We start from the raw sequence: 14,940 nt of genomic DNA, 5'->3' as shown, positions 1-14,940 counted from the left end.
TACGGTCGAGCGTAGTAATAGCTTAGATTATAGCAAATGGCAAAAGCGCGCTAGTCACATTCTCTGGCTCTCTAACGAAGTCAGTGGAACTTCGACTTAAATACCTCTCTCTCTCTTCCTTCATTTGCGTTAACCACGATTCTAAAAGCACACTCTGGCAAGAAGTTTGTAAGCTGAAATTAGAAGAGACATGAAAGTAGTTTTAACTAAACTGTTAAAAACTTAGGATAAACCTTACAACCTATTACGGTAATACAGGGACTGGACCAAAATGTTGCCATGTTTGACGACTTTGACCATTTCTCTCCAAATTTGGTGACAAAAATTTGTTTCCTAAACCGTTACCAGCTTGGGGATATCTCACCAAATTATCGAGATAACCATTTATTCAATATTAAATTGACTTGCCCCTGTATTCTTAATTTTCCGGCATAGCTCCTCTCTTGTAAATTTTTTCTCGAGTTACATTACACAGAAAAATATAACCCCTTCACATATAACTGCACTAAAATCATCTTATGTAGAAATTCGTAACACTATGTACGGTATTACCATAAGTTATTTTCTTCCTCCTTTCTGCATGCCTTTACGGTGTAACGGTACACACTCGGCGCATATTCGAGGGGTCCAGGTTCGAGTTCCCGCGAATGCAATGCACATTTTTCTCGTCTCCTGCATAAAAAAAATCCTAATGACTCTACATTACATTAGATCATTTATGCAGTTTCCTTATCCTGTTTCAGTGCACCTCCCAGTAGAACCAAGGCCATCTTGAAGAGAAGGCCGGAGCTAACGTTTGATGACGTCACAGCCAGGGGCAGTCAGCCAAGATGATCTTCGATCAGCGTGCTTTCTTTTTCCCGATAGAATATAAGAAAAAAAATATTTTTCTCTTCCTATAAGCATTAGTAACAAAAAATACTGAAGAACTCAGTACTAGTCTTTTACACTTAGACGACAGGAGTGCATCTAAGGGTAGTTTCTCAAATAATATTAATTTTTGCTTGCTAATAGTAAAATTTTTTGCAATACTATACTTTTGTTACATAACATTATGTGCAGTTTAATAGCATTAAATACTGCAAAATCAAATAGTTCTACACCGGTTAAAATGGAAAATTATACGAAATTTTTAACCGCAGTGTGAATTGCATTCAAAATTAAATCATAAGTAAATATTTTCACTTATTTCCAAGCAATACAAAAAACTATGTTTTTGCTCTCTCATATAAAAAAATTACCCAGAAATTCGAAAGCTTCAAAAATTTATGTTTCAGATTTTTTCAAAGACTGACATTCAACAGAAAGTTATGCTTTTCAGATAAGTTTTCATATTATTTACATATAATTGTTTATATCATATAATTTTAAGATGAAAACATGTTACTTTTTAATTAATCTGGAAACATAGCAAAATAAATGCATTCCGTTTCTTCATTATTTAATTTACACATAGATTTTTATTCATATAAAATGAATACAAAATCTGAGGCCATTCTTTTAGATGTAACTTCATAATATACAATACACATTATTCTCATTTCTTCAAATTTTGACATTCACAAATGCATGCAGAAATATGCATACACACACACATATATATATAATGTTTTCCAGAATAGTAAATATACGTATATTATTAAACAAATTAAAATCTAATATACTTATTACTTCATACTGAATATCAAAATAAAAACACCCACCAGTTATTTATCCTTGAATAATTTTCACTAAATACAAAAATTTAAAGCTTATTTACACGTGCTCAATAAATATTAAAAAGATATTGATTCTTTTTGCATTTGTTATTTATAGACACATATAGAAAGATATTCAATGTAAAAATTTGCAGCAATTAAGAAACACTTATTTTCATAACAAAACATTTGTTTCATAAATTTCAGATATTACATTTAACTGAAGTTAATATAAAGGAATAATAATTTGCCTAACATAATTAATATTTTTATTGTAATAGGTTATGAAAAAAACGTTGTAACTATTGTATTAACCTTATTAATGTATACTCACCGAAGCATGTTAAACAAGTGACTCCAGATTACTGATATTAAATTACTGTATTAATAAGGATTGGTTTTTCCTTTTCTGGGGGGCGGCGAGCGGTAAAGTCGCTGAACACTGGTAGTTCGGTCCGAGGTTCGAATCCCACGAACGGGCTGGCTGCATGGGCGTTTTCGTGGTTTCCCCATGTGTAACGGGTATACGAGCCAGTTTCCCTTTGAAAGTCCTCCACGAAGGCATCCCTCCCCTTAGGCAGATAGCCCTCGAGGCTTTGCCATAATCACACACACACTCCTTTTCTGGGGTTTCGCTTGCTTTTTAAAACGATCATTACGAACTTTAGTATAATTATTCAATAAAATGTTTGAAATTGAGGATAAACATAACCGTCGTAATTTACCAATTTCCATTTTACATGAACATATTAACTGTATAGATCCAATATTCATGAGATCTAGTTTTTCTTCAGAAAGCTGTATCAATAAAAGTTTTTGGTTGTTGGCACATAAAAAGTCAGTTTCATAATGTTCTGAAATAAGTCCCTGAAATATCTGAAATGTAACTGCAATAATATATACAACAAATTCAGTAAGCCACAATAACCCCCCTCTATCGATGCACTCCAACTCCAAATAATCTGAAAGATTATTTTCACATTCTAAAACCTTATCAGAATGTAGAATATTTTTGCCTTTTGAACAATTTGTTTTATTAGAGACTTTTCGAGTCACATATCCACCTATATAAATTAATACTCTCATATCTTTTTCCGTTATTTTAAATGTTTGTGAAAAGGAAATAATTTCATTAAATTTTTCAGTGCTACATTCAGTACTGTTGTCTGAATCATCATTATCCGTTTGTAATGTCTTTATTGTGAACTCTCCGTTTTTTGAAGAATTCAATTTCATCCAGCTAATTAACTGGAGTTTCTTTTCAGATTCTAAAGCCTGAGTCAGTGAAATATGGTAATTTGCACCACTCATTTGGCGATATTGTCCAAATCTTGCCTCCAAATTGTCTGTTTGAAATTTTCCATACAGCACATACTGGAATTTTAAATTCTTTAATTCGACATGTAATGCAGCAACAGTCTTTTCAACAAAAAGTTTAACGGCAGTAGAAACATTCTGCCGTTCTAAAGAAGTTGGATATAGAACTTTTTCGAAAGAGCTGGAGCTCTTTTTATAGAATGCTGTTGCTCTATGTTATATAGTTTTTTCAGATGCAATAGACTTGCACAGTACAACTTATTATCTGTATCATCAAAAGATGGAATATTAAAGGTTTGATTGGTTTCAGCTTGGTTTAACCAATTATTCCTTATACATTTCAGTAAATGAACTGAATCAAATAATAAAAAAATCTTTTTTCCCAAACGAAATTCATTTTCAATAGCAGACATCATATGACCATTTCATAGCATTTCAAACATTTTCGGTTAACATAGTTGTTGTCGGAAATTATGGAAACAACCTCGAAGCCACAATCATGAACAAATTTTAACACCTGTAAAGTTTGAATTTTTAAATCGTTTGGCTTGAGATTATGGACAGGAAACATTGCAACAACTTCTTTATTTGAAGATAAGATTGAAGAAATCATAAAGGTTTGAATTGTAGAAGCTTCTTGAGACATATCTGTACATGACAAGCCTTCAATTTTACCGTTCTTATATGCAACAGTAGGTTTAATATAAATCTCATCAAGTAAGAGATTCACAGCCTTTTCATGATTTTGTAGTTGTGAAGATTTATGAGATAAATACTTTGCATTTAACCCCGTTGTCGACCAACATTTAATGCTAACTTTTTTAAGTAGGAAGGATGTGGTAAAATCAAGGACGAGCTTTCTCGTATTCGAGAATAACACGTAGGGCTGCTATAAAATAATGTGCAAGCCCATATCATCATTTCAGCTGTGTAGGTTGGGCGTTTAGCTTTCAGTAATGATATCTGTTCCCTAAAAAAATTTAATCGGTAAATCAGCAGGGGAGAACCCCTTTGGATTGGGCCTTCTCTTCAAGATGGCCTTGGTAGAACGGTGTTTAGGACACCAGGGTACCTAGGCCGAAGGCCTTACCCCTTGTAGAACATTTGGTAGCTTCGAATGATGTGAGATGAAGTAACCAGTAAATTCCTAGAACAAGAATGTGTAAACAACAAAAATCATAATAAACATATCAATATCAGTTACATAAATTTTGGTTCTGGAAAGCTGTAAGATATAAAAAGTAGCATAATAGATGATAAATTGCTACTAGCGGCAAAAGCCGTCGAGCTGATCCAAACAAAGTCCTGTGCTTAGTCGTCAAAGTCCTTTCGTTAGATTCTAACTGCTCATTCGTCGGAGCCAGTCACGTGGGAGGTCACCCTCCTAGAAACTGACCCCAATCGATGCTGCTTGAAAACCAGAAAACTGGAACTAAGAATAAGTGTAGAATGTGAAGAAAAAGATAGTAAAACGTAATATTACTGCATCTCTATTGATGTAAGGTCCTTAAAAGTCTTCATCAGCAATCTTCACAAGGTACATTGCAGCTTTAAATCCACATGAAAGTTTTTCAGCAGTAGTTTTTGCTTTCTTGATATTTTCAATGTGAAGAATGTGAAGAAAAAGATAGTAAAACGTAATATTACTGCATCTCTATTGATGTAAGGTCCTTAAAAGTCTTCATCAGCAATCTTCACAAGGTACATTGCAGCTTTAAATCCACATGAAAGTTTTTCAGCAGTAGTTTTTGCTTTCTTGATATTTTCAATGAGGTTTATAATTTTTCCCAGAAATTCTTGAACCTTATCGTCTCGTATCCAGTTAATAACGTAACTAGTATCTGCAAGGACTTGATTAATTTTACTCTTTAGATTTTCACTGTACGAGGCTTTCTGAGGTGGAGGGAATTTTCTTTCTGAATTTTTGGTAGGGTGTGGAAAGTCATCGCTCTTGATAGTAAATTCCGTCGTCTTGCGGAGGGCTGGTTTCCGTTCAAATTTTTTCTGATTCACCTCGCACCCACGATAACTGGATACATGATTTTTTCCGCAAAATAAACATGTGGGAGTTCCGTCCTGCTTCTTAGGGCAAGTGTTACTGCAATGTTTATCTCCGCATTTGCAGCATCTAATTTCGTTAGTGCATAGGTGCTGGGAGTGCCCCCACTCCTGACATCTAAAACATTGCATCGGTCGTTTCCTGGGGGCTGTACTTTTCAATCTTTATGCTCACGCTGAATATACAGTTCAGCTGATGTATTGCGTAGCCTTCTTGGTTTCTTTTAAGTTCAAAAAGCCATACTGGCAATTTCTCTGAGTTGTATTTTTTGCTCCGGGAAAACTAGTGCATATTTCTCTTAAATCGCGTTTAACTATCAGCTTTTGTTTGAAGACAATAGGAGAGGGTATTTCTTCAGTGCATTCATTTTCTGATGCTTTCGGAGTATCATTCAATTTCTCGAATCTGTTTTCAGTAGAAATTTTCATCTGGTCAGCCGTAGGAGGTTTCCGCGCCGTTTTCTATGGGGATATCCATGGGTTTTCCTTCAGTTCATCATTTTCAGTCTGTGGAGTGTTATCTGCGGGGCTAGGCACTTCTGCTGCGGGAGTGCTGTATGCGTTATCTATTGCTTGAATACTTTTCAAGATTTCCGGTTGATGACGTAACATTTTCAGTATTGCTGCATGAGTTTTACTTGGAGCTCCAGAAATCATTTCTTGGGTGATATCAGTCTCGGATAAGGTAATCATCTTCTTTTTCTTACTTTTCCTCCTGGGTGACTTGATAAAATCTTCACGTCGGAGTGGAAATTGCATAGATTTACTAGAAATCATGGACCGGTCGGATTCCATATCGTCATCGGAAGTATCACCTTGTGTCATAAACAAGGATATTTTGTTGTACCCAAGGGTACCTGCACCCTTGGGTACCTCAGAAATACGCAGTAAAACCTAATCAGAAACTTAACTGTCCGGGACTGGGACAGTTGAGAAAAGCTAACTGAATTATATACTGCGTACGGGTGAGGTTCGAATTCGCCACGTTCCTGTTTCAGTGCGGTTGAAAGTAGAGTTTGGTATAGTTAGAGTAAATAAAATAAAAATTTAATAATTTAAAATGCATTTTAAATCGTATAGTATAATATTACAGCGTTTTAAACTTCAGTATTGTTAAAATTTCTCTCCTATCTTTAAATTTCTGTTCGCTTACGATTTTGTTCTTTTTTAAATTCAGTCATAATTTCTGTTATCTGTCTACTTCATTACGTTAACTACATGAAGCACTTCTAAAAAATAATAATTATATTTTCTCCCTCTAGAAACAGCTCTTCAGAAAGCTATGGAATGGATGGTAAGATGTTTTTAACAAATTTTCATTATTCTTTTTGTAGCAACTTATATGTAATGATTACTTTTTATGTTTTTTATAATCTTATTTCTAAAGAGAATTGCGTAACAGTCAAATTCAGTGGTATTTAATTTCTGTTAAACAGAAAAGAGCAAAAGGTTCTGAAATTAGAATATTCATCGTGTTTGATGCTTTATTAAACTCAGCGGACTAGACCGACACATACGCGTTCATTCCCATAATTGGGTTCGTCCAGCTATATTACATTTTCGTGGCCTTCTCGAAATGCAAGTTTAATTTATTAATTAATTTCGAACTCACAATTTATATTTAAAATTGTCAAGAAATTGGTTTTTAGAATTTTACTTTATTGGGTAGAGCATTTTATTCTGAATAAAGTGACACTATTCTCTTATTTCTCCTATATTTTTCATGTTACAAAAATAATTATATGAATATTTAAGTGAAATATATATATATTAGATAAAAAGTAAGAAATTTAGAACCAAATTCACAGAGACGCGAAAGAAGTGGAATTCAATATCAGTAAATTCCAAAATTCTCTATAAATATGTAAAAATTATCAACCAATTGTCACCAAACTGGAAGAATTCCCGAAAACTACAAATATGTAAAATACAAAAATTTCAAAATAGTAAATAGGAAGAGGAATGCAATCAACTGGTTGATATTTTTTACATATTTAGAGGAAATTTTGGATTTTACTGGTATTGAAATTCACTTCTTTCGTGTCTTCCTGAAATTGGTTCTAAATTTCTTAATTTTTGTCTAAAACTGATTAATTTTTCAGCAGCATCTCGCGCGGAAATAATTTTGGGAAAAACTTTGTTTTAAAATAAAAATTTGTGATACTATAATATATATATATATATCTTGAATGATCTAAAATTCATTGAATTCGAAAACAAGTTTTTCTAATACTTGCGCAATAGCTGCAAAGTAAGATAGTAATAAATTATTTACTAAAGAAATATTGATTATAGTATCTCCTAATATAAATTTAGTAGAATGGATCAAAAAAAGGGAACCCATATGTGGGAAGTTTAATTCCGAAAATAATGTTTTAAAGAAACTTGAATGTAAATCATGAAAAAAAAAAAGTTTTTTTTTCTAAGGGGACTTGAATTTAATTCATGAATAACAAAATTTCAAACTTTGAAAAAGAAAGTAAAAAACAAGTAATTATTGCTATTGATCGGAAATTAGTTGACTTTTCAAGGGGAACAAACCAACTCCCGTTCAATGAACAATAATTAATAAATGCGAAGGTGTTTCATCTTTTACTATATAAGTAAGAATGATGATGCCAAACTGGCAAATTAATTTAGGCCAAAATTGTAGTTCCTTGAAGTGATGGGATTATAGCCAAAGCAGAGTATCAAAGAACTCATTCTGAATGAAGCATTTTCGCTAATACAAGATTCTTTAGAAATTTTGAGTGAATAGCCAATTTATGTAGTGAAATTTACAAGATACATGAGTAAATGTCCCTCGTCACCTTCGCTTTTATGCATGCTAATTCAAGACTATTTTTATAAAAATAAGCATAATAAACAGTAGTAATTTTAACTGTAATTATGAAATAGAACTCAAAGTAATTCAAATAAAAATGAGAAAAATAATAAACTTAACTATGTTATCTTTGCAAAAACAAATCAAATAAAAGGTAAAAAATTGAAATATATATAATAAGAAAGTGAAATGTGAAGTGTACATGAAAATAAGGCCAGGAAATGCATTAATTAACTTACGTTCTTTCTAGTGGGATGTTGGTAAAAAGTTTTCTTCTGTGTCTTACTCAGAAGGGGGGGTGTCCGAAATTCCGTTATCGGCAGTGAGGATACTTTGAAATAGTACATTCTACAGTAGGGAGGTATGTTGCAGAGTTCTTATGTGAGTGAAAACGACTGTTAAAATTTTGAATATACTAACTAGTGAATGGAAATTAATTAATTTCTGGCTAATTGTCGTGTCGGAACGAGGTAGAAAAAAAGTAATTTTCACTGTCAACGAGCTGACAGACCAAAGAGTATGAAATAGGCTCATTTTTTTTTAGTAACAGCATAAGAAAAGTCTGAAAACAATTTTTTACATTACATACAATTTTGTAATTACACTATGTACAAATCCTTCAACTATCCATATATACCGTCATCCAATTTATACCGCCTTCTCAGTTTAGGAACAAATTATCATATCCCTATCAGTTAAACGATTTACAGTGAGTATTTAACGTCTGCCCTTTTAAGACAATGGTTAATAAATCGATTAGGTATTAGATTATTTTTGAGAATTTTAATAAGGAGCAAAATTTCGCTTTGTAGATCTATCGTATCTGTGCGAATATTTTTAATACGTTGTATTTGATTTAGGATAGTATTACTAATAACATTTTTGGAGATGTTGGAAGTCCAATTTATTAATTTGTTAGTATTGAAATTAAAGTTTCTTGTTTTATCAAACAGTAAAATTTTTTGTAGTTAATTATTTGAAGATCAAGATAGTCGATGTTATTTTGCGAATGATTAGTTTTATTAAGTGTAAGGCATTCTGGATAAATCTCGCAGTATTCAATCTTATTAAAATTATTAAATGTAATAAGATCATCTATATATCTGTAAGTGCGCTTGTAGTAATTTAATTCTTGCTGTTGTAAATTTTTTGGAAGGTAAATTCTTTGATAAATAAAAAGAGATTACAGATGAAAGTACTGGAATCTGCGCTCATTGGAAGTCCTCTGACTTGTTTAAAAAGTTGATTATGAAATTTAATGTAGTTTTGAAAAAATGGTGCATTTTAGGTAGGTTTTTCCATTTACTAATGTTCATAATCGTGAGCATAGCAGGAAAGAGTTTAGGCAGATCAAGAAGACTACTATAGATTTCTTCTGAAGGAAGTGAGGTATATAAGTTTTCAAAGCCCATGGCAGTTAATGTTTTGTATGTTGATTGTTTGAATGACATTAAAGACAGGAGTGTTATGGATAATCCAGCAATAGTTATGATTAGTGTTACAATCGTTGAAAACAATTATACAATTTTTTAAGCTGAATTGCAAAATAGTAGTCTGCATTTTTCTTGTAGTTATTAGTTCCATTTGCTATGAATCTGAATTTTAGTGGTGTTTTATGGAATTTGGGAACTATATATAGTTTAGTAAATCTGTTGTATTTTGGATTTAAAGAGATATTTAGATTTTTTATGAAAAGTTTTAATTCTGTTAATTATAGATGTTTCTCTACTGTTTGCTAATTGAAAAGTTCTTTATTAATAATTGCTGCGTAGAATTCTTTTCATATAATGCTAAAGTTATTATTTGCTTTATCTATTTTGGTAATAGTAAAAAGTTTTTTTTTTTTTAATTATTATTATTTTTTATATCAGACAGTAGTTGTGACCAATTTAATGTACTTTGAAACTTGAGGTGATTATGTGCGGTGGAAATGTGTTTAAGTATTTCATCTTTCCATTTTAAAAAGGTATCTGTAGGGTAAATTCAGTTGATAGCTTGCTTTAACTATAAATTTGTTGATGCTGTTTTCGAAAGTCTTGTAACAGTAATTTTTGTTTATGTATCTCACTGGTCTATATTTTGCTCCATAACTAATTAGTGTTTTTAGTTCATCGTTTTGTATGATATCCAGGTTGCCAGTTATTATGTGCTGGTGATGAGCACCTACGTAAGTACTGTAAATTGGTAATTTGCAATGTCATTCTGCTGACTCATCTATTTCATGGTAGTTAGTAAGCAACTTGCTTAAAGTCTTTTGATATTTAAATGCAACTATTGGTATGGTGTCTACAACTGGGAAGTAAGCTTTACATTCGTTGAAGATTCTTAGAGAATCAAATATTGTCAAACTGCGGATGCAGAAAATTGACTTTAAAATAAATTTTGCGTAGAGCCAGACAGTTAGAAAGTCTAAATTTACAAAAATCAAGAACCATGTCTTTAACAATTTGTATTTCGTTGTAGTTTTTAAGAATGAATTTTTTCAGTTTTAAAAGGAATTTATTAGTTCAAGAGGTTAACCATACACGAAATAATTTACTAAAACTAGAGAATTAATTAAGAATTATCTAGTTTTAGTAAAATATTTTGTTTTCATTTTTATATCAGTAATTGTATGCATTACTTTTTGCTTTATTAGGCAACTGAATTTATTTCATTAGAAATTGTTTTTATGTATTACTGATAGGAGAGCGAAAGTGTAGAGAAGGCATTCGTAATTTTCGGATGAACTATAATGCTTCATCAGCTAATTTGGAGTGAACAAAAAGAAAGTGGTTTTCCTAGAAAGTTGATTCCATTGGGATCTGATCGAGCTCCTCTTGATAACATTAAATCAAATATTGATTGCATTCCTCTTCCTTTTATTTTTATTGCATTTTTATGGATTTGTATTGTTATCGGTGTTTTTCCTAGTTTCCATATCCTGAGTTGTTTCGTCTTTTTACATTTTTATCGTGAAATTTGCGATTCTACTGGTTTTATATTTCCTTTCTTTCATGTCTTTGTTGTTTTGGTTCTATATTTATTACTTTTTGGTCCATAATAAATAATATTTCAGCAGTATTTTGAGAAAAAATTATTTGGGATATTATTGTTGCAAAGAATTTCTGTATGTATATATTAATACATACATATATGCATATGCAAAATTTCAGTCCAAGATTTCTGATTTAAATACTTTTCATCAGCTGCCATCGAAGTTAGTTTACACCAAAAAAACACGTAATATTCATTATAATTTTAGTGCTGTGTGAGAAGACGTACTTTTTGAATGCAGTCTTTATTATTTTAAATCAAATTTAAAAAAAAAATAGACTTGCTAGATCCAAATTTATTTAAACTTTCCTCAATGAATCCTTTAATTCGAATTTATGGAAATTTTACCAAAGAAAGTAGCTTAAGCAAAACAATTGCTGATATAGCTCTAAATGAAGCAGTTATAGCTTTCAATAAAGATTTGTCTTAATTTTGGCAAAACATGAGGCTTATCTTCCTAAGAAAAGAAATGTTTTCCTGTAGAACTTTCTAAGGAAAAGAAACTCATAACCCCATTGCCCATGGCGAAAGCCACAGGGCATCCCTGCAGCCAGCTGTTTCGCCGGTCTTTAAAATGAAGTTAAACTACCAGTGTTCAGTGACTTTATTACTCAGTTAGTAGTGGACCACATTTAATAAAGAAAGGAAGAGAAGACTGCAATTCTGCAAAATTTATATTTTCAGATAAGGCACCATTCTTCGGAAACAGCAAAATAATGTGATTTGCGAAGAATAACCGAAGATTAAAAAAATGCTGCATAATTTCATTTGGCTGTTCGAAGAAGGAGATAATTATATAATACAAAATTAGAAACAATAAAAGAACAATACAGGGTTTGTGTACGAAAGAGAAAACTTTAAATTGTTATAAAAATTAATTATGTTTCAATGAAAGTTTTTCCTAGAAATTTATATAAATCTTATATCAAATAAAATTTTAATAATAATTTAAATGAGAATCTTGTCACAAGCATTATGAACATCTAAGTTTGAAAATATGAGGCGTGATTTTCCTAAATGTCATTAATATTGTAATGGTGAGTACTATAAGTCACGTGTAAACATTTAGTTATTTTTGTTGTTCGTTATTACATTCTGTATTGTTCTACAAATTATTTTACATTCAATACTCCAGATATTATAAAGTATTATTTTAGTGTTAAATTACAATATTACATGAACGTGATTATATTGTTATGAAATTGAAGTTCGTATTTTAAAAGTGAAATTTCCTCAGACTTGAAGCTCACCAGCGGCAGAGCGGTAAAGTCGCTGAACACTGGTAGTTCGGTCCGAGGTTCGAATCCCGCGAACGGGCTGGCTGCATGGGTGTTTTCGTGGTTTTCCCCATGTGTAACGTGTATACGAGCCAGTTTCCCTTAGAAAGTCCTCCACGAAGGCATCCCTCCCCTTAGGCAGATAGCCCTAGTGAGCTTTGCCATAATTAAATACACCAACACCTCAGACTTGAAAAGATTAACTTTATCTTGATGCAGCAGTAAAGTGCGGTTCATTAATTTCATTCTTCTAATGAAGACTTGCAAATAAGGCCCGCCCGAACACACAATTTTAAAAGAAATGAATATACATATCTTAAAACAATTAATTTGTATAAACCCTGAAGGGGATGAATGCTGATACTGAAAAGAGATTTATATATCAAAGCTTTATATTTCATACTATTAAAAACAGTAGTCGACAAAACTATCATATTATCTAGACTATAAAAAAATTCTATAAATTATCAAATTAATAGGTAATATTAAATAATAAATAAAATACTCTATTTCGTGTTATTTGGAAATTTGGTTAGAAATGTAGTTTCACTCAAAAACTAAAAATTAGTTCAACCGTGCTCCGGTTGAATTTAAGCCCTGAATGTATGTATAATATTGCTATTTCAAGAGATGATAGAAACGAAGACTATTCTTCTTCCAGCACACCAATAAAAAAAAGTTTGGAGAGAATAATATTAACAGTAACGGAGCATGAAAGGAATTTAACGGAGGATGTGTAGCTATGAAAAAAAAAGTGGGGAGAGAAGAATCCAACACTTGCTGACCATGATCTCCTACCAATATGATTTTAACTGTCAAACAGACTATGGCAAGGGAGAAATTCCCCCTACCCCATTGAGAAGAAAGCAACAAGAGACAAATTTGTTCGGTCCAAAAAGTCTGCAAGTGCTCTTTTCCAGGAGAGCTCCGGGAACGACTGAACCGAAGAGTCGGGAGCTGTGCTCTGTGTGTCGTCGAGTGCATCGCGAGTTGTAGCGTGGAAAGTCTCGAGAGTACGTGGCGTTCCGAGATCGACCGAGCAGAGTTGGGAGCTCTACTCTGGTGCTTTGCAGTGAAGCTTTCTTCACCGTTATAGCCTGATAGTGTGAAGGCTGTGTCGCTGATTGTGTCAGCGTGTTTATAGTAGTACTTCGATGACTGTGACGTGGTCCAGACAATACTGGCTAATAAAGTGTGTTTCGATACTTCATCAAGTAGTGTCGTCATTATTCACTCCAAATCCATACGAATCCCGTACGGACGTGAAGGACGAAAATAACATAACAATAGGTGTCAGAAAAAAAACGCAACAATATACTTAAAATTGGAAGACCAGGTTATCTGTTTCCAAGCTTTATAAAATAATGGTGACACTTTTATCGCTATCTTTACCTCTAAAGAAATATTGTACTTATTTTAGGGTTATTTTCATATTTTCATATGTTAAGATTAAATGCCTTCAGAATGCTGCATAAAATATAGACGATACCGACTCTTTCTTTAAAACTATAAATCATTAGTTTTCATTTCTTCAGAAGCCTGGAAGATAATAAAAGATGAAAAGAATTGTTAAACTCTTTTCAATCAAAATGTGTTCATATAATTCTAAAAATGATTTGGCTATATACTATTCCTATTGTGAAATTATATGCAAAATCTAAGACTAAACCGGTGATAGAAGAAACTGAGCACGAAAGATAAGATTCCTAAACAATAGCTTCTTTCACAGATAAAAGGCAAAAATTCTTTTGCTATTTTGCTTCATTTATCGTATTTTATAATCTGAGCTGCTACATAGCTAAAAGGTTTACTACATAGCTAAGTATTAAAAAAAATTAGGTTTGTAACCAAAACGTTTCGTATCAATCTTATCGGAGTAATGCTTTTCATATTATATTATTATTATTATTATTATTATTATTATTATAGTTGTGATAAAGTTCTATAACTGATAATTATATTGTAACTTTTTTTTAAAACTATAAATCATTACTTTTCATTTCTTCAGAAGCCTGGAAGATAATAAAAGATGAAAAGAATTGTTAAATTCTTTTCAATCAAAATGTGTTCATATAATTCTAAAAATGATTTGGCTATATACTATTCCTATTGTGAAATTATATGCAAAATCTAAGACTAAACCGGTGATAGAAGAAACTGAGCACGAAAGATAAGATTCCTAAACAATAGCTTCTTTCACAGATAAAAGGCAACAATTCTTTTGCTATTTTGCTTCATTTATCGTATTTTATAATCTGAGCTGCTACATAGCTAAAAGGTTTACTACATAGCTAAGTATTAAAAAAAATTAGGTTTGTAACCAAAACGTTTCGTATCAATCTTATCGGAGTAATGCTTTTCATATTATATTATTATTATTATTATTATTATTATTATAGTTGTGATAAAGTTCTATAACTGATAATTATATTGTAACTTTTTTTGTTGAAGGGAGACGCATACACTCTTAGCATTGTTATGCCAATTGCTGCTGGTGTTGTTTTTGCATCAACGATAATAGTATTTATAGCCACATGCAGATGTATCAGACGAAGATGTCGCCGTCGTAGACTCAGAAGAAAAGCACTGCCAGTAAGTTAAACGTTTCCTTTCCATATTTTATCAAGATGTAGAGGAGTTCTTTAATGACATTTTTGAAGTAATGCATTGAGCCAATATTTTATAACAAAGCAGCGTTTCTCATTATTATAAAGATTTCTGTTGTCATACT

At 31.8% G+C, this 14,940-nt stretch overlaps 1 protein-coding gene across 5 annotated transcripts in view; it reads left to right on the top strand.

Annotated features, from left to right (window-relative positions):
* LOC118197409 (uncharacterized) overlaps positions 1 to 14,940 on the top strand; it is a 99,934-nt gene that overhangs the window by 59,162 nt on the left and 25,832 nt on the right. For 3 of the 5 annotated variants that reach the window (XM_085816904.1, XM_085816901.1, XM_085816902.1), the window contains exons 3-4: positions 6,335 to 6,366; positions 14,658 to 14,801. In XM_085816904.1, coding sequence (XP_085673030.1) covers positions 6,335 to 6,366; positions 14,658 to 14,801 — 176 coding nt within the window. The remainder of the gene's footprint in view (positions 1 to 6,334; positions 6,367 to 14,657; positions 14,802 to 14,940) is intronic. The other 2 variants (XM_085816905.1, XM_085816903.1) reach the window with 1 other exon arrangement.

This window comes from Stegodyphus dumicola, chromosome 5 (assembly GCF_044657685.1).
Source record: "Stegodyphus dumicola isolate Sdum_Otavi_A_Nest chromosome 5, ASM4465768v1".
NCBI lineage: Eukaryota > Metazoa > Arthropoda > Arachnida > Araneae > Eresidae > Stegodyphus > Stegodyphus dumicola.
Note: the sequence above shows the minus strand (reverse complement) of the source record. Positions and strands in the feature narration are given on the sequence as shown.